Source organism: Sipha flava, unplaced genomic scaffold (genome assembly GCF_003268045.1).
Source record: "Sipha flava isolate LNK unplaced genomic scaffold, YSA_version1 20183_pilon_pilon, whole genome shotgun sequence".
Taxonomy (NCBI): Eukaryota; Metazoa; Arthropoda; class Insecta; order Hemiptera; family Aphididae; genus Sipha; species Sipha flava.
The window spans coordinates 29,287-56,242 of NW_020272788.1; the positions used below are offsets into that span (position 1 = coordinate 29,287).

The 26,956-nt window shown below is 35.4% G+C and overlaps 2 protein-coding genes across 4 annotated transcripts in view; both read left to right on the forward strand.

Moving 5' to 3' along the window:
- LOC112682250 (transcription factor Sp9-like) overlaps window positions 1-23,990 on the forward strand; it is a 30,796-nt gene extending 6,806 nt beyond the window's left edge. For 2 of the 3 annotated variants that reach the window (XM_025552783.1, XM_025552784.1), the window contains 3 exons: window positions 15,426-15,497; window positions 21,564-22,170; window positions 22,832-23,990. In XM_025552783.1, the coding sequence (XP_025408568.1) occupies window positions 15,426-15,497; window positions 21,564-22,170; window positions 22,832-23,895 (1,743 nt within the window). In that variant the 3' untranslated portion in view covers window positions 23,896-23,990. Of the gene's footprint in view, window positions 1-6,730; window positions 7,420-15,425; window positions 15,498-21,563; window positions 22,171-22,831 lie in introns of those variants that run through there. The other variant, XM_025552785.1, reaches the window with a different exon arrangement.
- LOC112682251 (POU domain, class 3, transcription factor 2-like) lies at window positions 23,896-24,770 on the forward strand (the record flags this gene model as incomplete). Its single annotated transcript, XM_025552786.1, has 1 exon — window positions 23,896-24,770. A coding segment is annotated over one exon (318 nt), but the record flags the coding sequence as incomplete, so codon positions are not given.
- Between the last annotated feature and the right edge of the window lie 2,186 nt (window positions 24,771-26,956).

Genomic DNA, 26,956 nt, shown 5'->3' on the forward strand with positions numbered 1-26,956 from the left:
ACGCTAATACCAGTGGCGAACCAGCACATCATCACATATTATCGAGGAGTCTAGTGTTCATGATCGAATTTAATAGTGGTTCGTGGTTTTTAGTTGAAAATTGTCCGTTACTCGTATAGAATCTATAACTCGATGATTTATAATATACTTGTAATGTACGTTATTATTATAATCCAAACGAGTTTTATCAATCCTTTCGGTTTCAACGTCTTGAACCCGTAGTTCCTATGTGTACACGTACGTATATACGTACGATATACGTATATCTCGCCGCGCGCTGATACGCGACTAATGAGTACCCATGTAAACATGTACAAACGGTGTTTGACGTTTCTCGAGAATCGATTTTCTTACATTTAGAGTATTTTTATAATATAAATCGTAGAAAAACATATCTCTACGTTTATTCCAATGTAGAAATTAAAATACCCTACAGTTACAACGATAATACTTTTTTACCGACCGACGATTGGGTTTTTACTATTCAAATACCGACCAAATATCAGAAACATCGATTCGACAATTTGCATACTATTATTTAAGGACATATTTTTTATTTTTAATTAAAATTAAATTATTTTTCAATGTTTCATTTTGCATAATATTTTGAGCTTTTCCAATAGCGATAGAAGTTACTGGATCTAATTTTTAAATAATTTCTTGTATTTTCGTACGAAGGAGATGTATGAATGATGAAATGATAAAAATATGTATATATAATATATATACAAATTAGTGAAATATGTAAAAATATGTAAAATAAAAGTATCATCATTTTAATAAGAATGATTAAAATCATGAACATTTCTTATCGAATCTTAAATATCTCGTTTCAATAAAAATATGCATTTACATATAAATCCGTTCCCTAGTGATCAGTAATAATTCGCCACAATCATATTGGTTTCTGCTTTGATGGAGATGTTCCATCCGATATCGGCTGGATTTTTTTTCTTCTCCTTTATTTTTTTGATTAAACGGTGTACAATGAAAGCCGCACATACTTTTTTTTCATCATAACCAATGCATCAGACATAATGTACGGTTTAGTTACTATTTATGATTGTTTTTGAAACAGAAAAACACTGACAACGCGGGAATACGTCCACACTAGAACGATGTTGGGACGCGAATTTATGTTGCGCCACAAAAAACCCATTGTGTGTGTGTGTGTGTGTGTATGTGTGTGTGCGCTGTTATGCGGTGAACAAGTCCGCACGAACAAATTTACGGCAAATACGCAAATTGTTCAATAGTGTGGAGACGCAGTTTAACATTTGTTTGTAACTAACGTTTCCAATATTTCGTTTTTACTCAATATTTCTTTAGAAACGCCTAAATCAAAAGTCATAAGCGATATTATCAATGAAATAAAAAAATGTACTTATACATATACTAGGTGTTTTTTATCTGATGTAAATGGACGTTTTTTTTACCAGACGCACATTCTTACGAAAACTCGTAGATTATAATTTAAGGTTTTTACAAGTCCTTTAATATAGATATGTATACATTCTTTTTCGAATAATTACTCTTAGACAGAACCATTTACGCCTTGGAGTACGCATAAATTCGCAGTTGGTATGGTATTTCGTTACGGTTTAAGTACACACTATATTATCGTTATAAACCGAGTCCACAATAAACATTTCGCAGAACTTTCGAGTATATATTAATTAAACCGTACCCCTTTTATTAAAAGTTGTACGTGTAGCATCGCGGCGGCAGCGATAATAGGTGGTGCGCGGCCGAGTGGTAATATATGTTTTGGGACAGAAGTCGAGCGTGCACAACACCGATGACTGAGGTAATCATGTTTACCGTATACACGTGAGTGTATATTATACATTGTGTGTACATAAATAAATACGGTACGGTGTGGTGGTCGTCGTGCTTAAAACGAACGAAACGACCAGTTGAAACGCAATGCGGTTCACGATGTTGTACACGAGTGTATATCGGTGCGCTTTTAATATATTTAGTATTCGTTAACGATGGTCGATTTCTCTACGTCTCGTATTTAGCACCCACCGTCACTACCCGCTGCAGGACGCGGTCGTGAATAGGACAACGGCTGTATACATTCATTACGGACAAAACAGTTTATATGTTTATTCATTTTTCTTTTCCCCAGTCCGACCGAGTCGCCTCCTCCATTTTTTTTTTTTTCCAAACGTTGCGATCGTGTTGTATACATTACTTCTGTTGTGTGCACGCGTAAAGCTCGCGCGCGTAGGTATAAGCGATCCGGAAAATTGATTACACCAAATTAATTTCGTCGGCGAGTACAGTTGTATCCATTACGAAAACACGAAAATTAAATACGCCAAATATAGTTACGACACGGTGTACAATACACAACGTACATGTATCTACGTACAAAGTAAACTTGTGTGTACGCGTTTGGGTGTGCACGCGGTGTACACACAAGCGCGCGCGCGCGCGCGCGCACACACACACACAATGTGGGTGGTGTCGAGGGGCGGCGAGGTGGACAAGGGAGGTACCACCAGAAAGCGCCTAATGTTTGGTTAACGAGCTTGCGTATATACGTGCGAGTGTGCGCGCGTGTGCGTGCGCGTTGTGTGCGCGTCGTATGCTACACGATGGTGGCGCCTTTGGGTCGTATCATTAAGCCGACGACGACTAGAGATCACTGAAAAATCGTTTCTGATGCAGACACGACCGCTGCTGTGGAGGACAAATGATTTCCTTCTTGATGGCGGTAGTTTTTTTTTCTTTTTCTTCCGCACCATGCATTATATATTATATTTTCTCTCCGCCTCCCCTTTCGTCGTCATCGCCGTCCGACTGACTGCTCCGGTCTGTCTATTTCTCCCGTTCACTTTGTTTGTGTCTACATTCACATATATTTAGGTACACGCCGCGCCGCCGGTTGATACGTTGAACCCATTAACTGAAATACAGAAGACCAAACCCAACCGGTTTAATGTACCTTAAATATAGGGGTAGCAGAAATTGCAACAGAAATTTAGTTTGCGTTCATACTCTCATACACGCACGCGCACGTATTACATAAAACATATAACATGTATACGTTGTAAAAATTCAATTGGCGAGAACGCCGTTGTTAAATACACTATATATCGGTCATATCGTTAAATCTTCAATTAGCTTCTTCACTTTTTCTGATATTATATCACCGTCATCATAATCATCATTACTATCGTCATAATCATCATCAACATTTGTTGTTGTTTAATCTCTCGCTGCACGAGTATGATTGCACTACCGTCTTTATGCTCGTGCATGTACCTATCATTATTGGAGAACGCATTTTTCACAGTGTTTTTCACCGTAGGTATGTGCACTTGGTTGTCTACTAAACAATCATGTAGAAATAAAGTGCGATTATAGAACGTTGTGTTATTAAACGAATACATCGTATTGTACTATGTAAATTATGTATAATGATATTCGCAGCTTAGAATATGTACCTTTCGTATAAATTTGTAATAATTGTGTGCAGTTATATTCATTCTAAACGTGGTATTTTTCACACGATATAGAAAATTAATTTTAGACAACATATATTCGTAGTTCCTATACACAGCAGCAATTGTTCTTTCTTCCTCTATTGTTTTTGTCACTGGACGGCTTTTTTTTAAAATATTATAATTTGATTACATAATTTAACATCAAAATTGTTATACTTTTTCCACGTGTGTAGAGTGCCTGCATTATAAATTGATATAATTTATTGACACGGCACGTACTCATTCACCATCATTCGTGTACCCATATGTACCTATATAATAAATAGTACTCGTATATGAATAAAAAACGTATATTCAAATGTGCTTAAAATACATAAGTATTATTTACAATTATCAGATTCCAAAAACTATCCACATCATGTGACTACAGTCCACGCTCACATATAATTAATATAATTTATAAGTATTTTCTGTTAGAACGGTTAAATTACCGTCATTTAAAAAAAAAAACCAATACATGTATACATATAGGTATACCTATATGTTATGATTCTAAATATGTTTGGCAGGAAAAAAACGATACAGTACTATATTATTATATCCATGCGATTTCTTGGTACAGTGATAAAATATGATATTATCAAAAAAATATTAATATTTATTACTTGCAGTATAGTTACCATTATACAGCTAAAACTGTAAAAAATAATATCATATAACTGAATTTATAGATATATATTTTTAATATTTATTTCTTCAATAAAACTATTATGTCAGAAAATTATTTTGTAGCTATGTCATGTCGCACTATAACTTTAGATATGTTATATTATTAAATCTCGTTTGAATTAAAACAATCTGTAGAATTGTTTGAGTAAAATAAGTAATTTCTACGCATTTTAGATTTATTTTAATATTTTACTAGGGTAGATATTTTATGTAATAACTTTCTCTAATAAAAGTTATACGATTTTTTTTTTTTATTTTGTCTCTTATAGTTATATCTTCGTTAATTCATTTTGATGATTAAATTTTTGAAGAAAACTAACGATATTATTATGCTTATTTTTGGAATAGGTACCTAATGTTAAAATTAGAGCCATGGTCGATGGAAGAATTTTGAAAATTATTATCTATTAGTTAATTTCTTTAAATGAGCAATACATTAAATTATTATTGTATAATGATATAAGGGACTTTATTTGGAAATGTTGAAACTTTGATACATACGACCTATTATACCACACATTACATTTCGTCATAATACTAAATAAATATTTATGCATATAACCAAATATATAATATGTGCGGTGGTTTATTAACGAATTCGTATCTATATAACTGCTTTGTTTCGATAATCTTATTTCTTATACGGTATACATTCGGGGAGTACATAGTATAACTTTTAACGGAAATCTCTAATTAGAAACGAGATGGGTTATGCAACTTATAGTGCATCTGCTGCAGTGTATAAGATGTTTTAAACTGGTTTCGATTAAATTTTAAAACTATATTATCCGCACAGCTACTTTAAAGTAGACAATTGTCTTAAAAAAATTTACATGGTTTACACATACGCTAAACAATAAATAAATCTAAGGTATCGTGATCACCGAAAGGTTTTACATCACACATAAAATGTATGTGCATCCTATATTATGCTTATTTTAAACGCATTGTAAAAATGGAGGAAAACTATCCGTATTTTGACAAGCTGTAAGAATCAGGACTCGAGCCAAATATTTTTCACGTAAATATCGATACACGTACCCGTTTGAACTTTACCTGAACTGTACACACATATGTACATGTTAATGCGTGAGCGTATCGCACGTGCACACGCGGTTTCTATAAAATCGTTATGTACACCTACAGGCCGCGGATACGATGTAATAATAATAATATTAAAGTTATTATTATTATAACACGTATATTTCCTACTCGAGGTACGTCGTTTTTTGACAACTGCTGCGTTACCGACCGCGTACTGTTATATGTAGGTACCAGCAGAATATGCGTGTATATGTAGGTATAATAAAACAGTATACATATTCGCAATGTAAACATACGTATATGTAAATATACATTTATCTTGTATGCACGAAACGCGCGCGCGTAAAATTATAAAAAGGCGTGCGCACACTTCGTTTGTTAGGCACTGCTGCATCCAGGGGCGTATTTAAACTTACTTCGAGAGGGAGGGGATGCGACTCAAATGTTTTCTTTAATGCGAACTCAAAACATACGAATAACATTTTTGGTAATATCTTTTACCAAGTATGGACCCGACGAAAAGCCTGGTTCAGTACCTATTCACAGTCGCACGTAATTTTTATTTCGTGATAAAACGATGTACGTTAAAAAAATTTGAAACGCTAATCTCACGTATAATCGATTCCTTAAATACTGATTAAGAAGGGGTGGGCAATCGCCCCCCCCCCATAAAATACGCCCTTTTCTGCGTCGTATCCACTCGGGTGTACTAGGTACGAGCGCGGACACATAACAAGCGCACATCGCGGGTGTTATCGTCGACTATGATTGTGTGCGGTACAATTGCCGACCGCGGTCGCTGTCGACATGATGACCGGACCGACAGGTCACGGCTGCGGCGTACGTCCGGGGGGCCGAATAAAAAGCGCGGTTCAGGCGTTTTGTACGCGTACGCACACGCCGTGGACAGGTCACACGCGCCGAGTACGGTTCTTCGCTTCGTTTTTCCGTTTTCGAAAAGCGTTCCGATTGTACCGCCTCGTGTTGGGCAACGTTCCCGTTTTCCGTGACGTATGTGTGCGGATCCGGCATTACATTTCATGCGTGTTACAAACACGCGTCGAATAAAATGTCAAGTACGTAACATGAACGTGCGTGGTGAGCTCGCGTATTCTAATACGCCGTCTCTCAGCGCGCGCGGCAAATATCGATCGTCGGCCGGGCGACACCGGCGCCAATTTCAGGGTTCGCACGGCAGCGGCGGCGGCGGCGGCGGCGAAGACGATGACGATGACAACGGTGTCGGCGGCCGATTGTTGTCGTCGGGCCGACGCGGAGCGGCCGCGTGCAGGGGAAACGGGACGCGGAGCACCGCGGCTAGGCGTGGCCCGTGTGCCCCTATTTAATTGCGGTTTATACGTCGGTCGGCCGCGGCCACGGCAGCGGCGGGGAAACGCGACGCACGCGAAACGTGGGCGTGTCCGTCCATTGGCCGCCGCCGGGACCCCGGACAAGCGCCGCCCACTTGTAGCGGGACGCCGACGCCGCCGCCGACCGCGCTCGCTCGTCGGTGCTCCACTCGCGCGATCTCGAACAGTCTACACACATTGTCCGTTTCGGTGTAATCGTCGCGTCGTGTCGTCTCGAGCATAGGTTTTCGGTTTTTTTTTTATTCTTTTTTGTTCCGTACTCCACGAACTGACAATCCGCTTACGTGTAGTTTGCGCGCGTTATTGTTTTTCCGTACCAACAGCATCAACATAGTATTACCCCGACCGAAGATGTACGATTTATGTCCGTTAAGCCGCCGATGAACGCGTACTGCACGGTACATTACGACGTTACATCTCGCAAGTTGTGGTCTGCACAGCGGCGTATAAAAATATTTTATATTCGCACGGGATCTCGTTCGTTTCGCGGTCGTCGCGCCATGTACGCCGCCGCGTCGTTCATACAGTAAACGTTCGTTTTCGTCTTACCGCGGTAATTATGGTCGTGAAATATTAGCGCCCGCTACAACCGCGTTTAAGTCGCGACCAGTGATCTGTGCACGTACCTATACCACTTACTATTCGCGACGCACGCACACGAGCTGATTATCGATCGCAGGAGAAGACGCGCGGACACGATCTATTTAACATTAACATATACGCAGTTTCGTACTTGAATTCGGTACCAGAGAAACAACATGTTGGCAGACTATCCGATATCCCGCGTGCCCGGTGGACCACTTTACAACACGTCCGTGGTAAGTTCACGATAATAATGAAATGTACATAGTCCAAATATTGATAAATACATTATGGGTACGTAGTAAATATTTGTGCGTTGGCCGCATATCTATTGTTTTTTTTTTTCCTACGATTGTTATACACGGTGGCGAAACACGAATATTTAAGTCGGGGAAAAAATAAGTTACCCTCCCCCCCATTTATAACTTTATATGTATGTATTATAAAAGGGACACGGTTTTGGTTGTTTTTTATTTCATATTTTTTTTTTTTCGTACGAGTAGTTTACTATTCCATCATTCAAAATGTCATTAATTAAATCGTCAGGCATAGTGGCAAATGACAATAGTATAATATTTTAATATTTAGATATGAATATCACACCAGAAATAAATAAATCGTAAAATAAAAACCAACCAATAACTAAGAAATTGCGTCGAACCATAACACAACAACGCGACAAGCAATGACGATTTCATTAACTTATATTAAAATGAAAGAATAAATACGAACGCATTTTATTAATTAATTATAATAAAACCAAATTATTTGTCCGTATTAAAAGTGGGTAGACGTTGTCTCATTGTGTCCTATGACGCTTCGCCACTGGTTGTAGGTACATCATATTCGTGTTGGATACATATGATTATCCAAATAGCCGCATTTTTGTCCGATAACTTGTAATAATAATAATTTTATAATTTAATACATTTTATTCAATTTTAATCAATTGAAGCAATTGTCATCACGATAATTCGACTATTTTTAGTTCATTTCGTGAGTTTGTCCAATACGTTTTAGTACTTATTGCGTTGGATAGTTTTTAGTTTTTATTTTAATTAAACATCAAACACTATACCGTATTATTTTAATATGTTAAATACTTATTTAATATGACTAGTCTTCGCAGTGTTATTAACACATTTCGAGTGCACTTAAGCATGTCGAGCTGTTCACAGTAGTTTCACGTGGTACCCATAATATACATACAATATACATAAAAACACAGATAATCTAAGATTTTCGTATTTTAATATAAATTTATGAGCGCAGATACCGAATTACGTTGTATTATGTTTTATGTATAATGTATATAATTTTAATTATTTCAATTTTGAATATCAATAATAGAACAATATAAACATCCGATCCCGAGTGTGAGTTAAAAAGTATGTGGAAACATTTTTTAATCAAACGTCAACACTTATAAATTAATGTAGACTTGTTCGTAGAGAGTTCTAATAGAGTTCAAAGTCTAAAGGAATAGTTATTGAACATTATAAAAGGGCTTCATTTATAATAAAAATATATGTGTGCTTAAATATAAGTACCAAAATGTAAAAAATAAACAATAACGTTATAATTTTGTTTGATTATTTATATTATGTGGTATTTAAAAAAATTTGCTCACTTATGTTTCAATGTTAATCTCAAGTATATATAATTATATTTATTATGCATTCAAGTTTTGATGCGCGTCTTATATTGACGGGAAAGTGTGAGAAACGATTTGATTAGTAAAAATATGGACATGGGTTAGTTATATTTTTAACCGTAAAATACAAGTTTTCTCTCAGAAAAATAATCAGTAAATTGCATTTTGAGACGACCCAAATAACAGTGAAAAACAATAGGTTATTCGTGAAATATGTGTCAGGAAATTTGACGTTTATAATGTGTTTTTGTATACGTATAATGTATTCTGGGTCGGCGTGGGTTCAAAGGGCGACTCGACGGGGGTGCGAATCGTAAAACGAGCCTCTAAAAATTATTGTATTTTCTGGGACCAAAAAAATCGCGGCGCGTATTATTATTATGATTATTATTGTCGTTCGCAAAGAAGCCGCCACTTCTTGTATAATATGTGTGTACTGCACGATAATAAGATAAAGAGAGATAGAAGTTTTTGTCACATTTACATCTTGTATTGGGTCTTGTGTTATTTATTGGTTCCAATTATTATACGTATGTATATAGATGTATAAATTGTTTTCACCCCAAACTATATTTCGAAGTTTCGAAGGCAGTATGTTATAATACAAACACGGATTTTCGTACATTAATATCTTACACCACATAAATGTGCAGTTCTCAGCGTTGTAATCTAATGGATAGCGAATTCACACTTCAATATTATCGGTTGCGTAATATTTTTATAGGAATTTTTATTATTATTTTTAAAAAACACGATCCAATACAGAGGATAAAATATATACTATTATATTTTACTACTTGATTTTCTGTACGGTTTATATACCTATTGTATTAGTTAATATATTTACAATATTATTTGCATGAATACATAGTTAGAATATATTTATATAAATATACCGAAATTCGTTAACACTTGTAAAATGTGATTTCTTTGAATCTTTGTTGTTTGTACATATAAACGTAAAATCTCATCCCGTTAACCCTCCCGTTTTATACTTATATAGCTTATAACCTTTTCATATTGTATTGCTACATAAATATTTAGTGGTGACACCTATATGTATGTACGCAAGAATAGTCTAATACAAAACCGCAAAAAGGGGTTTTACAAAAGACAAAATTCTGAGCACATAACACAAGCACGGGTTTATTATTATAGATATTGCGTCCCGCTGATAATATTCTGTCTCGGCGGGTGTCGGCCGCCGGGATTTAACCCTCCTTGAGGTTCACTGCATGTGCATCGATTGTCCTTAAATGCGCTCTTCGCCGACGTGACCGCTGGTCATCATGTCATCGTGGGAAAGGGTCCAAAAGAAGGTTTTTGTATGTATAAACCTACGGAAAAGACAGAAAAAAATCGCTACTGTAGGCCGGCCATAAATTGTCGGCAAAATTGAATGAGAAAACGTTTTAAAAACATAATATACTGTTAACGGCAAACGCATATAGAATTTAGGTAACGGGTTTTTTCGGAAGCAGTGGGTGTCGACCGTTGACTGAAATGATGGCCTTTATTATTATCGTTTTTTTTTGTATTTATGTATTTACTTTTTTCTCCAACTCAGAAAATCTTAAACCGTTAAATTCTGTACTGAGCTATGTATTATGAGCTATACCTACTAACACATAGGTAAAATACCTTTACCTCTTAACGGTAAATAATCATTTATACAACTGTATAAAAATAATAATATAGCAAAAGAATAAGTAAATAGTATAAATCGTTTTCCGCGTGTAATAAAAATAAAAATTTCGTCACATAAAATATATTTACATATAGGTACTTTAGACTTTAAAACGTTTAAGGTTTAATTAAATAAATATAACTATAAAATAAATAATTATTTAATAGCGTGCATTTTCGATTATAAATCGACAAATATATATCATTAATAGAAGCGCGTATTGAAATTTTAAACATAGTGTACGTATTGAAGTATATTCTTAATTTCGAGCAGTTGGAAATTTAATCACTACTATATGCGTATTTGTGTTACGCTTGTAATTACTTATAACCAAATTTCGCGTTCGCACATAATTATTTATTAATATATGTATATATATTTATTATTATTATTATTATAAATGAAGTATTTACATATAATTGTAAGATGCAAAACTAACGAAACTCATCGGTCGTAGTATAGTATGTATATATATTTGATATGAGCTCAGGTTTTAATTGAGGGTTTCATGATAAATATGTTAGTATTTAAATTGTTTATTACGGTTAAGAAATCTTCATGAATAAATATAAGATAATGTATTTGCTACAATTGGATAAATAAACAAATTACTGTCGAAACGTTTACTATTATTATATCAACGTAGACGTTGATTAAGAGTTTAACAAAACTTGCATATACTCTATGATTATAATCATATCAAGCATATCACAAGTACCTATACAGTACTTACATATGTATATATGTGTACGTTTTTCTTCAATTGAAATATTCACGTCTTATATCCTTGGACGCGCCTAATCACACGAACCAACAATTTAAATTAACATAAATATGTATTCATATTGTGACATGTTACATAATAATAATAATAACATTGTTATAATACTTAATCATTCAGTGAAGCGACTAATTTTCACAAATAACATGAAGACCAGATCATTCATAACTATTTTTGTCCAACCAAGGTTGCTGATTGTTTATAATAATAAAACATAGGTGCACTACAACATAATATCTGTTTATTAGAAATTCAATGATGGAACTCCTGACGAATTTAGATCAAATTTATTCTAAACCGTAAATGATTCGCATTGTATTGAAATGCAGTTTACAATATATCACGCATAATCATAATGCAATTAATATTATACGTATAATATGTCTACAATATATTACACGTGTGTATGTATAATAGTAATTAATTTATGTTTCAATTTATTTTGTATGCACTTTGAATTTGACCCACGCCTTATAATGACGAACGAGTTAAATTCTATACGTGTAGATGAATATATGAATCAAATAAATAATACCTATACTTACGAGTAATACGTTATCGTCATAAAGTATATACGTTGAGGGTATCAATAAAATTGTGTATTAATGATTTAAATTTGATAAATAAATTAGTCTTTATGTTTTCATAAGACTTTTAAATAATTATTGATTTTATAATTACTCATATACAAGATAAAAATAAATTAGATATATGCAAATTATTAATGGTTAGTTAGCTGTAATTTTTATTTTTTATTTGTTTACTGTAATTCGAATTTTTTTTACATATGTATAGTTCCATTAACTTTATTTAATAAAGTATTCAAAATATGATATTTATATTTGTGAATATAATTACAATGTTTATTATTATTTTTTTTTTTAATAATAATAAACAGTGCAATTGCTTGTTTTTATCTTAGTGGCATGGCGGTGCCTTCAAATGTAATATATTATACAGTACACGTCAAAAATTGCTGTAGCCTCTAGGCACAATATATCCATTGGGCTGATTACACTGACACGATTTCAAACCTTGAGGGGCTGCTAATTCTCGTGTTCGTTTATTGTTCGGGCCTTTGATTTTTTCTCTCTCTTCTTTTTACTTTATTCAACACACTTATACGCATATATATATTTTATATGCCTCATTGTTGACGGAACGTGCGCCTTCATAGAGACGGTTTTCAAACCGCTATCAAAATAAATTGCGGTCAATAAAGACTGGAACACGGGAAACGGTGGTGGCTGCACGCGATTTTAATTCACTTTGTATAAAGAAGAAATCTGCCCCTTTTCATTCTGTTGACGTTTCGTCCGTCAAACCGTTTGACACTTGAATGCGTTGGTGCACGCGGATCGTCTCTTTTGAAATAATAATAATAATAATAATAATAATAATAATAGTAATAATGTAACCACAAAAAGACCCGAACGAAAAAGATTCCACAGAATTAAGGTCATCCTCTTTAGAGTGTTATCCGAATATTCTAAAATTTAAAAAAAAAACTGGCTCCTTGTATAATATAAGAGTTTATTCATATGCATGCTTAAACTTACCTATATAATATATATATATATATATATGTATTCAATTATGTTGAGAGTTATTATATTATTTTATATACTAATATATACACTCGTAGGCGCCGACAAGAAATTCGTCAGAGGGGTGCATCATGCATAATATATACGATGATTTCTAAATAATGCTTAAATTATTTAAGTTAAATACATAGGAATATTTTTTAAAATTGTAATACAACACAAAATTCGTTTAGTTTTTTTGATGACTACAAAGTAATGAAGGCTACTAAAAAAATCTGATAATGATAATAATAGCCTCTATCCTACATTTGAAAATGTTATTATTTTTATTTTTAAAATATCCAGGGGTGCGAGTTCACCCCCTTGCACCCCTCTTGTGACGCCTTGTATATATAACACTTGACGTTATATGCAGTTTTCACATGCATTAAAAAATTATTTATAAATTAAAAATTATTATAGACATATTATTGTATATTATCTGTATATTAGGTGTGTAAGTGCTCTTATATTGTTATAACACTACACCTTATACTATAACGCGTTTTCGATTTTGGGAATCGAATAATTGATCCATATTTTATTGTGTTTTATTAATGACTTTTCGTGAGGTGTGCGATGTGTTTGCACATCTGTCGGATACCTCGTGGGAAATAGCCTGAGGATTAATTGTTTTTAATAAACCGATTGAAGAATGTACCTTAATCACTCCAATGCGTATGCGCGGTAGGACTTCATTCATAACATATTTTGTATTCATATATATTTAAATATCAACCGACTTTGCCCCGAGGACATAATTAACGTTTTCTTATTAAAACTCGATATTTAAGTTCAACCCTATTTATAATATATGACCAGATGACTTATATGGATGTTTTCAGTCGCTTCTGTATTTTTGTTTTTAAAAGATTTTTTTTTCGTTTATATTTTATAATGCTGCCGGTTATACTAACGTGTACCTACTTTTATACTTTTGTACCTACTTTTATGTATGTATATATGAACACCATGTTGGAATTGAAACCAATATTAATAACTCAAAATATAATTAGAAAAAACTTATAATGACCCTAGGCGGCAGTGTGTGAATGATAAATATTAATATATAGTACACGCAATGAATATTTGCACTTGTTACAACGCATTAAAAAATATAAAATGCTACTGTAATATTGTTTCTACGCATATATCCTCAAGCGACCGTTGTTTCAACGATGAAGAACTAATTAAAAAATGAATATTCTATAGAATATATATCCTATATCTATATATATATATATATACTGTTGTATTATATATACCTGTTCTCGCTATCATTTCTCGTCATACCTATTCTATACAATTGCATTCTGTTGTTTAATATACTGTAATTTAGCATAAATTACCTATGTCATTACGAAATATTTAACGGAAGATATTTGTATTCAATATTATTTTAGTATAATAATAATTTTACCGTATTAGATTTGTGCGATTGACAATTGTTATTTTGATGATCAATACGGTTTCTTACATGTTGAGTGCAAATATATTATATATATATGTATGTAAGGATACTATCGTTTAACGAAAACACATCTGACGTTCTCAAGCTGTGAACGAGAACCCAGATCATTTTAAGTAGACGTTTCGATTCAATATATAATAAATATACAATATGTGCGCGTTGCACGAGATTCCGTAAGCGGATTTTCAGCGACCGAAAAGGGGAAAATATTTTTAAGAAGAAAAATTTATTATTTTGGAGTATACGCGCGTAAATCGGTAGCCCGACGGGAAATTATAAATACCCAAGAAACAACTCGATATAAATTCAATACGATATTAATAACGTCGCATCCACATTCCAATATTATGCGCACGTCTTCGGAAGAGAGACAGATTAACGCTGGATGAAAGGATTTATGACATGCGTTTTGTCCGAAACACATGTTTTTTAGCTAAAGGCGGTCTCGTCCAGATAGTAGTGGCGAGCCTCCATTATTGTGTATACCTACTCGTATACGTTTATACGAACCGTATATGCGTTATCTTTGATGGTGTGCCGTCAAATTATTCATGTGTAAAATATGTATATTACGCCCGGAGGATGTATTAATGAACCCGTTTTCGGGACGGCCTTCGTTTAACGGCGACCACTGTATATATGTATTATGTAAAAACATATGCGTATGTGCCTGTTGTCGCGTTTTCGAAATACGCCTGTCGCCAATGTCGTCACTCCCCGTGTGTTCTGTACGTTTTGTATTTTATTACAATAATTTTTTCTCGTATCCGTATTGTGTTACGATACTCGAGGGTGAACGATCAAAAGTTAACTTACTTAGTGACAATAATCTCAGCTCAAACAAAAGTTTTATCAAATGTTTATGTTCCATAGTATTATGTAATTGTTCAAAATTAAAATATATACACATGAATTATTATATCATTTTTAATACGGGTGTTTGATTAATAATTCTAAATAACTTTATATTGGTATAATACCTACTCAAGTTCTATAAAATATTTGTAATAACTATATATGCTTATTTTGCTAATTGTTTTTTTTTTTTTTTTTAATGTTACAGGTCCCCGATTTTCAAAGCGCCCTAACTGGAAAATCTTGCAATGAAGGATGGCCCACAGAACAAGAGATAATGGTGAGTTGTCCATTTCTTCATTTTTTTTTCATTTTAATTTAGCCGCCGTTTTTCGATTAGGCTGCCGGTAGAAAATGGATTTTAAACGCGTATACCCATCACTAAGAGCCCGGGGCTTGTATAATGAGAGTAGTAAAAACACTATGTACGCATTACACACACACACACACACGTATATATGTTCGTAAGCGCTGCAGTGTAGAGAGACAGAAAAAGAAAATTATAAAAATCGCTTCATCACGGGCCGTCGGTGTTGAATCTTTGAACCCAACATGACATGTGGCGCCACCTAATCTGGTGATGTTATTACAGAACGGAAAAAAGAAGCCATTCTAAGAGTAAATATAATAATAACTCCACAAAAAAAAAAAAAATCATAAAATCATGAAAGAATATCTCCTCCTTCTCCTCCTCCTCTTCATGGTACACAAAGTACTAACAGAATATAATGTATAATATATAAGTATATATAAATGTATGTATATATATATATGTGTGTGTGTGTAAGTGTATATACCTGTATGAGTGTGGAATATTCTATTGTCATTTATGTTAGTGCGTAAAAAGTCATAGCTGGTAATATATAAAATGTTTGTCAAATAATACACCGAGTAGATTAAAATCACGACGTTTATCTTTCTGCCGTCTTTATTGACAAAAATATTAAATTGTTTATTATGTAGCTAATTTTAGACAGCAAAAATTAAAAATGTACATATTATTGTTGCACCATATCATAAACATCCGTATTGTCGTGCGCAAAACTTTACCTTAAACCATGTTACAGTCACTGGTTATAGTAAAATACTGAATACCGAGTATTAATAAAAACAAACTAATAATAATTACGGATATATATTAATTATACCTCTCTATTCACACACATTTTGATATGTACATTATTTTGTTTCCCATGTAAAATATTTATCTCGAGCACGTTATTTAATCCCTGAAAATTGAAATATTCTTACTATTTTGTGCATTTTTTTGTCAGCAAATTCTCTGTGGGTTTAAGAATACAGCATAATAAATGTAAACTTTACGATTAAAAACATTTTGTGCGTATTGACTATTTATCGGTCGGTATATATCACAAACGTTCGTTTGTTATATGTTCACAATAGTAATAAAAAAAAATCATCTTATTGAATTTTTTTTTTTTATATTCACTCCTCTATATGTATTATATACTTTTGCTTGCCGCCACAAACCGCACACTCATCGTCATTAAAACGAGCACACATTGATAAAAAAAGAGTAAAAAAGTGTACATATAATTAATTTTATGACGTCGTCAGATATAACGTTGACTAATGGCGCGGCTTATCTCGTGATCTTTTTGTTAGTTAAAAGAATATAAACAAGGTGTGCCTTCTTCAGCACCTATGGGCCTCAGGAACTAACGGGTTTCTGTTTGTATATATATTATATATCGTGAACGGAAACGAGAGTTGAACATAATGAATTTTTTTAAACTAATTCTTATTAGAACTTATTTTAGTGGTATTACTTGTATTATTATTCTTTTTATAGTTTCTAAAATTATTACAGAAGTTGCGTGGGTCACGTTTGTGTTATAGTGCACTATATATAGTACAATATCAGTAACTTATGACTGTTAGTCAAACACTCTAATTAAAAATGTATGTAAATATATTAAAATTAACCATGTTAAATACTATGGTATATCTACTAATACGTGCAATACTAGCGAAAATCGCGTATTTCTTACCATCGTACGCGCGTGTACAAAAAAATTGTACTCGCACGGATATTTTCATTTGTCTCGTGAAGTCATTTTGTTCTCAGTAGTTTTACGTTGACATTATCTCAGATGCATATTTTATATACATATATTATATTCGTGTACGTATAGTTAGGCGTATATAGCGTATACGGTTATGGGTGAGTGTGTGTGTATGAATATAATATATACGTATGGTAATAATACAATAAAACTACCTGTAACCAGTGTTATGTGGAACAAATTTGTGGAATCGCGTTTTTCAATTCGATTATAGAAAAAATTCGTCAATGGACGATTTTAGCGTGCATGACAGGTGATGCTATAGGTTATACCTTCTGGACAATGTGACATTATTATTATTATTATTACTTTATTCGACGGCTGCGTATACTTTCAAGTCTCCGTTCGACGAATGTCCGTATTTTATTGAAATGTTTACGTTGTTTCCGTGAACGTCACGACGATGACAATAATGCCGCGGCATTCGCGTATATCCGGTGTCGGGTTACGCGGTAGTTCTTTTTTTTTTTTCTGTAGTTGTTGTCAAATGCATTTTCGACCCTCCCGTTTTACTGAAGATTGCTTCCCTTGACATTTGGCTTATCTCATCTCGGTGATTCAGTTAAAAAAACACTGCGACTACCAATGACCACTTTACGATAGTTATAGATACATAACGTATCACCTTGCGGCTGGACTGGTGTACCGCGGAGCGTTTATGAGACGGTTTTAAAACTGTATATGCAAATTGCTGATGAATCTGTTTAAAATATTAATTATAACAATGAACTCAAGAATAATAATGAATTTCATAAAAAAATGAAATGTTTATTTATATAAATATAAGAGGTATAGATAACACTATTATAACTATAATAGGTATCACTATAATGCCTACATGATATGGGTAAAATAAGAAATAAGTCATTATGAAATTTGTCAAGCTTAGCGTGACGTCCATTTTCGATAAAATTATTATATCCATACATTGCGATGCCGTCGATGAATAGGTTATCAAATTCGCTTGAGTGATTATTGTTGAAACTCGTTGTGAACATATATGTATAGAAATATTTTATATTTATATTGAGGTTATAATAACAGCACTTTATGCGTTTATATGAAATTAGGTTGCGGGTTGTTCGTCGAAAAATAATATCATTGAAAATAATTTTTTTTTCTATTAGTATGATCTGAATATAAATTATAGTATTAAAATGTAATAATTTTATTATTTTTGTTTTCCATTTTCGAACGGTTGCATAGAGTGTAAAGTTTACATGCAATTAAACATTTATCAGATTTGAACTAATATTACTTAACAATAGCAATTTTTATTTAATATTCGTACTTCATATTTTTATTTATCCCCTTACACGGTACACTCATAAAATATCCTTATAATAACAACATTGTTTGTTGTGTACATATATGAATAGGAAGTTAGAAGGTAAACATTTCAGAAGATTTAATCAATTTCAGTGTAACACAAGAATATACGAGTATAAATAATGCTAATTTACTTGTAGACATATCAAGTAGATTTATCAAGAACGTTATTTTTACAAATAATTATTATATGGGCAAGCAAAGTTTTGTAAAAATATATCTATAATTCCAACAGTTTTTTAACTTTTATGCATAATTTTTTATTAATTGTAATGATGAGTTTTCATCGTATACCTCTATAACGTTCAGTGAGAGAAGACACTATGCCAATTCTCTATATACATACTTAATAAATAATTAAGTTCCATTGAAAACTATCTATGCGTTCAAAATCGTCCAAACATAATGATACATAGATTTTTATGAATGAATAATCGTGCATTGAAGACGCTGCAGTTATCAGCTGTATATTAATATAATACTGCTCGCATTGACTCACGCATAATTCACGCTTGTGAACTCGAAGAAGAGCCTTCGTTAAACAACATTATAGACATTTTCAAAATCACTGTTACTTTTTTTTTATACACATATGTTTATTTATAGGTATATATATATTGTATTTATATACGAGTACATATAGTATATTCTATCGTATTCTATTATTTTCTTTTAGTCCACCTTTATCATAATATTATATAGTTCTATCAATATCATATGAATATCTAATATTTTCAGTCTTATCCATATAATTGTTGCAGATCACTTACTATTTCTACCCATAATCAAATTATAATTATTGATTGATAATATATTGTAGTTTTTATTTAATATATTCAGTGAAGACGTTCGTGTCTTTGGACCATTTGTAGCTTATAGTGCTTCCGTTGTTTTATTGGTTATTATTTTCATTTTTTTTTCTTCAAACCTATTATATTAGAATGGCCTTTTTTTTTCATCAGCAGGTAAAATTCGTATGTATGCACTGTAGTATTTAATTCTGACAGTAGGTAGTAGCTATTATTTCCCTAGAGCCTTATTATATGGAAAAATATGATAATGATTCGATAAAAATAATACCTGACGGTTCTATCATTATATAACACTATACACTCTTCGTGTATAGAAATATATCGTGTAGGATAAAGAATATACGAATATACAGTTAAAATTTGTTATAGTTGACGTTGGTTCTAGCCATTGGCTATCAGATATTGAGATCGGATTCGAATGTCTTTTTTTTCTTCTTTATTTTTTTGTGATAATTTTGAAACCTAATTTATTTAAAATGATTCAATGGTTATCGAAAATATAAATATATATATATACAGCAGTCTACATACATCATAAACACGTTACGTACAGCCCTTGGGCGTCTTCGCGCGCGCTGCACGAAATATACAATAGGTATACATTTATAATGAATATGTAAATAACTGTTAATAAAGATTGAAATAAGGAAGTGTGTGGGGTGGTCGACGTAAGTAGCGAGTGACGTTAATTATGCATGTAAGCTAGATCCGTCGTCTACGGATGCAAAAACTTAAAAAACACTTCTGATAATTTAAACACGTGCACATTGGTTTATCCTTTCCGTGAACGAGTTTATTTTTACCGCAGGACGATCGGAAAAGGACACTATTGATATTAAAATAATAACATCATATTGTAATTTAATATATATGCAGGTGGCGTACGTTTTTATCATCGCCGATCCATTTGATGTGGTCCACGAATATATATTCATAAAATGCAATATGTCATACATTATACATTGACCGTTAACCATTATACATTGTTGATCTGGTTCAATTCTCGGTTATGAGTATTGTGCGCACGCGAGTTTTCGTATTTCTCGTTTCACAAACAGGTTCTGTTGGATTGCTCCACACATTATATGCACTTACATAAAAGGCAATATATTTTATTGTTATTCATTTTGAATATTATCTGTATCGTGAACCTATAAATGTTTTGTACATCGTATAATAATATATTGATCCTTAATCTTATATTAATGATTACGGTCCAAAAGTATACACACGGTTAATCGAGGTTCCACTGCACACGAATCACTGCGGTGACTAGGTATGTCGACTGGTAACTGTATACATGGGATTTTATTTATACGCAATGGACATATTATTTTTTTTTTTTTGTTCATATTGTTTCTCTATTTTTTCACGTCACATAATAAATTATGATCGTACGAAATCTACTACGTACTATAACAAATCATCGTTATTAAAACCACTTCACAGTTTTAGTAAATACCTAGGTACATAAATCATGAATACATTACGGTAACATCGATGACACGCTATGCTAGTAAATTAAATAATACATACAAAGTTTTCCTTGTTAAAAATATAAATTTTTGAAGTATTTGGAGTGTACCTTTAAAGGGTTCGTTTCGAATTCGTAGAAAACTTAACGAAAACCAGAAGCACGATATTTAAAATAATAAAAATTGGTTCCCGACAAAAAGTGCTTACTTAGATTTTTTCAATATTTCTTTCGTATATGTATTTTATATAATAATTCCCCAGAACATTTTACTCTTATCGTCTTTGAACTTGTGTCAATTAGACAAATGTTCAGCGACCTATTAGTTATTAACTATTACAAATAAATAATGATTTACCTATTAATTATTTATCAATACGTTGATCTGAAGACCCGTACGGAACAAATTTGTAATTTGACTGTAAGTTCGGTTATAAATTATCTAGACCCGGTTGTTTGTTTACGGAATTATTTTATACGCAGTCGGTCGGTCGCGTCGCACTAAACTTGTCGTAGCAATTTATGATTAACTTATCGATTGTCACGTTACAATAACACAACAGTACCACTGATTCATTATCTATGTCTAACCCTATGTACAATCCTGTTTGAATATACTAACGGCACGTCCTTGTATGTTCCAGGAACATCCGGGTCTCCGGAACACTCCATTGGCCATGTTGGCAGCGCAGTGCAACAAGCTACAGAGTAAATCACCGCCGCCGCTCGCTGACGCCGCCGTAGGCAAAGGTTTCTACCCGTGGAAGAAAAGCCCGCAACAGCAGTCCAATGACATGTCCGGTTCACCGTTGCAACAGCAGCAACAACAACAACAGCAACAGCAGCAGCAGCAACAGCAACAGCAGCAACAACAACAATGCCAACAGCAACAGAGGACGTCGTCGAGCGCGGGCGAGTCGCCCAGGCCTGTGGTCACGTCCACGTCGTCGGCTCCGTCAACACCCGTGCCACCCGGGGCCGGTTATCCGCCTCCGCCGCCACCGCACCACGGTAACATCTATTTCGGCGGTGGTCATCAGACGCTGGCCGACAACAACGGCCATCATCATCACCAGAGCCCGTTACTAGGCAAGGTGGACAATCACAGCGCGCTGTACGGCCGTCATCCGTACGAGTGGCCGTTCAACTCGATGGGCACCACCGGACACCACGCGCCGGCCATCAAAACCGAGTCCGTGAATCCCGCCTGGTGGGACGTGCACGGAAGCGGATGGTTGGACATGAGCGGAGGTAAATATGCGCATCTATAAAACGATAATGATATACTATGTAAATATCTAATGCTTGGTATACAGAGCTATTTGGTAATTAGTATATTGTACACTGATAATGATATAAGTAATGGAATTTCACGCGCGTGGTTTGAATAGATATAAATGAAAAAAATTATAATGTGCTCGCGAAACGCGATTAAAAAAATATTATAATATTCGAAATAATAATCGTACGCGTTTTCGAAATACCGCAGGTTCCGAGCGCGCAAGGTCGATTATTACAAGCGCGCGAATCGTGATCCTCTAATATACATATATAAAAGTATAAACACCGCGTACTCGACCGCTACACGGACTTGGATCATATTTCCTTTCACATTTCACAACCGTAATTTTATTATTGTAATTTTTCTCGGACGTTTAATACTTGTACATTAAACATAATAATTGACCTAGCGCGTACACTCGGGCATGTAACCTACACGGTACCTACATGGCATTTAAGCGTAAAAACAACGCGTTTATGTACCGCTTTCCGATTTCCAATCAGCAATGTGTTGCGCAACAATACGCGCACTGATATCGGCGGTATAGGGAGATAAAATAATCGTGCAGTTACAATGCTATACACGCAGTTGAAATCATTTGGTTTTTTTTTCTTTCTGATTTTCTCGTAGGCATGCACGCTCAGATGGCCAACTACGCGGCGCAATCGGACTACTCGTCGCTGAGCCACTCGCTGGCCGCATCCAACACGGCGGCCGCTCACCACCTGTTCTCCAACCAGCACTTCTTGCAGGATACGTACAAGTCCATACTGCCGGGCGCGCAGGCGTCGTTCGGCCTTGGTCACCATCTCCACCCGTCCGTCGTCACATCCTCGTCGTCCTCGTCGTCGGCCACTTCTCCCGGCTCGGCGGCCGCGGCCGCGGTGTCGGCCGCGTACAACGCGGCTCCTCAGACGCCGTCGCCGCGCACGCAGCGCCGGTACACGGGCCGCGCCACGTGCGACTGCCCCAACTGCCAGGAGGCCGAGCGCCTGGGCCCGGCCGGCGGCCATCTCAAGAAGAACGTGCACAGCTGCCATATACCCGGCTGCGGTAAGGTGTACGGCAAGACGTCGCACTTGAAGGCGCACCTCCGGTGGCACACGGGCGAGCGACCGTTCGTGTGCAACTGGCTGTTCTGCGGCAAGCGGTTCACGCGATCCGACGAGCTGCAGCGGCACTTGCGCACGCACACCGGCGAAAAGCGTTTCGCGTGCCCCGTGTGCAACAAGCGGTTCATGCGGTCCGACCATCTGGCCAAGCACGTCAAGACGCACAACGGCAACGGTGGCAGCAAGAAGGGCAGCAGCGAGTCGTGCTCGGACTCGGAGAACAGCCAGAGCGCGGCCGATGGTACATCTCCGCATCACCAGCACCAGCAGCAGCAGCAGCAACAGCAACAGCAGCAGCACCAACAGCAGCAACAACAGCACGTGCAACCGTTGCACATGGCCGACATGGTGGACGTGAAACCACCTCTGTCCGTGGGCGGACCCACCGGTCTGGTCCGGTGGAGCCCGGTGGTTAGTTCCGTCGGTTCCGTGGTACCGCTGTCGCCCCCGACGTCGCACGTGGTCCCATCACCGTTCATCACGGTGCAACAGCAGCAGCAGCAGCAGCACAAGGACCAGAAGAACTTTTGCTGGACGAACACCGGCAAAGAGCCGAAGATGTATCAGGAAAAACTGGAATGAGCGTCACCTCCGCCGGTGCCGTCGGCGGCCGCGTTGAGCGGTCGGACCACTAGCGGTGGCGGCAGCGGCGGTGGTGCTACTCCTGGCACACAGTTGTTCTCTAGTCTCCAGCAGCAGTACAAGAACGAACTCCAACAGCATCAGCAGCAACAGCAGCATCAGCAGCAGCACCAGCAGCATCAACAGCAACAGGAGCAGCTGCAACTGCAGCATAATCTTCATCATCATCACCATCAGCACCATCAACTGCACCATCAGCACAGCAGTAACATGGTCACTCACTATGCCGCCTTAGGAAGCGCGTTTTACACGTACTGATTCGTAAGAACGTGTACACGTGTCACCACGCGATGATGAGCCGTCGCTATCGTCCTAACACGTGTTGCCACGTCGCACAAGACTTAACGTGAATGTAAATAAATGAAAATATACTCGTGTACATAACTCGTTTCTATTATTACTGTTTCATCTCTCTCGTGTAGCGAAGAAAAAATAATCATATTATTATTATTATTATTATTATTATTATTATTATTATTACAATTATTACAATTATTATTATTAACGTTTTCATTAGTGTTACTACTTTGGCGATGTTTTTGATCCGCTTCACGCGCATAGGGTAAAATAAAAAAATAAAATATATTATTTATATGTATTGTGCGTTTAAATAATTGAAAAAAAATTGAATAATAAACCGTTTGCGGAGCCGGCAATCGAATGTGCCGCCGGACGCCACAGCTTTTGTTCTTCGTCGTCGTCGATTTACTTCTATAATAAGATATTTTAATGTACGCATACTGTATATACTTCTAAGTTTATGTACATATTTATATACACATGCCGTATTCGTATAGATGTTATGTGTGTACAGAGAAGACCGCGTTCGACGTTTCCATACATGTGTATGTATTATACTTAAGTACTGTATTTTTATTACCTATATAGTACGTGCCTATATTATCTGAATGGTATAATATGCGTATTGATAATTATGAAATAAATTATAATTTTTTGTTGTCTCATAACTTGAATTACTTTTTTTCTTTTCGCTGTACAAGGTACCTGTGTAATCATTATGTGTCGGCACATATACCACCTATGCCCAGGTCCCATACACGCGCTTTTAGTTTCTCGTTTATACGTATATATATATATATATATATATATATATATTATTTTACGATTACGCGAGTCCTTTCGTTTTTATTTATACATGTGTGTGTGTTTGTGTTCGAGCCAGTTTTTTTTTTTTTTTTTTATTGCCTTTCCGTGCCCGCGGCCATTGCGGTTTTACGAATAAAAAAAAGTTATACACAAAAACCTTGACGACGAAAAGCCAAACACACGACATTTCAACAGCCCGGCAAACACAACAACGGGTATTTATAATTTATAAATTTGTATATATGAGAATATGTACAAGCGCTCATAATGACCACAAATATGAAGTACGCGTATCATAATCATCCGAAAAGTATTACTTATCGTGTTGTGTACAGTGCACTTGACTTTCCCACCGTATCCGATACGCTATCAGAGTCAAGCTGCCGTTTTTTAAACACGAATCGCGTTTGCGTTAAAAGTTACGTTTTTTAGGCGGCTAAGGCGTGCACGTACTTTCGAGGATCATTCGCACATCCGATCGGTCGACCACGAGCCGTTAAACGCGCGTTCTCCAATTGTTTTTTATTTTTATTTTATTTTTTCATTTCCTCCCCTTCCCCTCTGTTCTCAGCCCGGGCCAAACCCCGAAAACTCCGCGGACGATTCCGATACGGAATTACTACGACACGATTGTCGGTGTATATAATGTACAGGAAAATACGTACATATGTATTGGTGTTTCACTTCCGAAAAAAAATCATTGGTGCATTATTTTTTTATTTATTTTTTTTTTTCATCGTCGTTACACACCACACCGCCGTTCTGCCCGTATCGCTCGAGCACTGCACAAAAACTATAATGAAAAAGAGGAAAAAACCCGATTTCATTACACGCTATCGAGCGAGTACCCAATATACGCACGAACATCACGTAATAATAATAATAAATAAATAACGAATAATTAATACCGATTAATTGAATTCCATTCCACGATAAAGAGCGTGTTCATCTAGAACCATGTAAACTGTTTAAATTTTACTGTGAACGATTCATTCAAAACGACCTTCAAAAGTGAAGAACCGTGTAAACGCTGCTTAATATAGGTCTACCGTCCGATCGGTTTTATTTATTTCCCTAAAAACGTATCTCAAAGATGAGACTAAAAACATTCCCACTCCACGTAAAGGTATTCTACCGAGTTCGTTTATTTTTTTTCAATTATTATCTTGATTAAATAACTGCAAACGATTGTTGACAATGCTGAATCGTGTAAAGAACAAATTATTGAGCTCGCGTAAAAGTGAAAAAAAAATCAAAAATTAAAAACTTAATGATTAATATTTCGAGATAGTTACGCTCGAATAATATCATTTGTTACGATTTACCAATGGATTGAAAGTGTGCGATGCGAACAGATTTGTACTCGGTGGACGGAAGATGATCAATTTGCGCGCTCCTCTAATATGAGATTCCTTCCAAAGAGAGGATGAGGTACTTGCACGATACTGCTGCACGACATTTTTGTATATTTGCGTGCATTTTTACCGCTTGCTCGCTCACTGACCGACGTACACCAAAGAGTACCTTATCGATTCGTTTGTAATACGTTGGGCGTGATGAAAAATAATTTTTCTTAAGTCGTATTTAAAAGTGTAGATACGATTTTGGACTCCTGGCTGCATTTGTACACTCAGTGGCATATATAGTGGGGGGGAGGGTAGTGGGCTACAGCCTCCCCCCTCGAAATGTTTTAAACAACTTAAAAATTATTTTAAACGTATGTTATATTTTAATGGTGCTTTATACTTATTTAGAATTTGCGTCCAACGTCAAATCGTTTTGGAACATTCTGTAAATGAAATGTTGATAAAAGTACCTACTGTGTCTTGTTAGTAATTCTTAGATATCAGTGGTAATTTAACTCTGTCCATAGTAGCCCCTCCCAAAAATATTT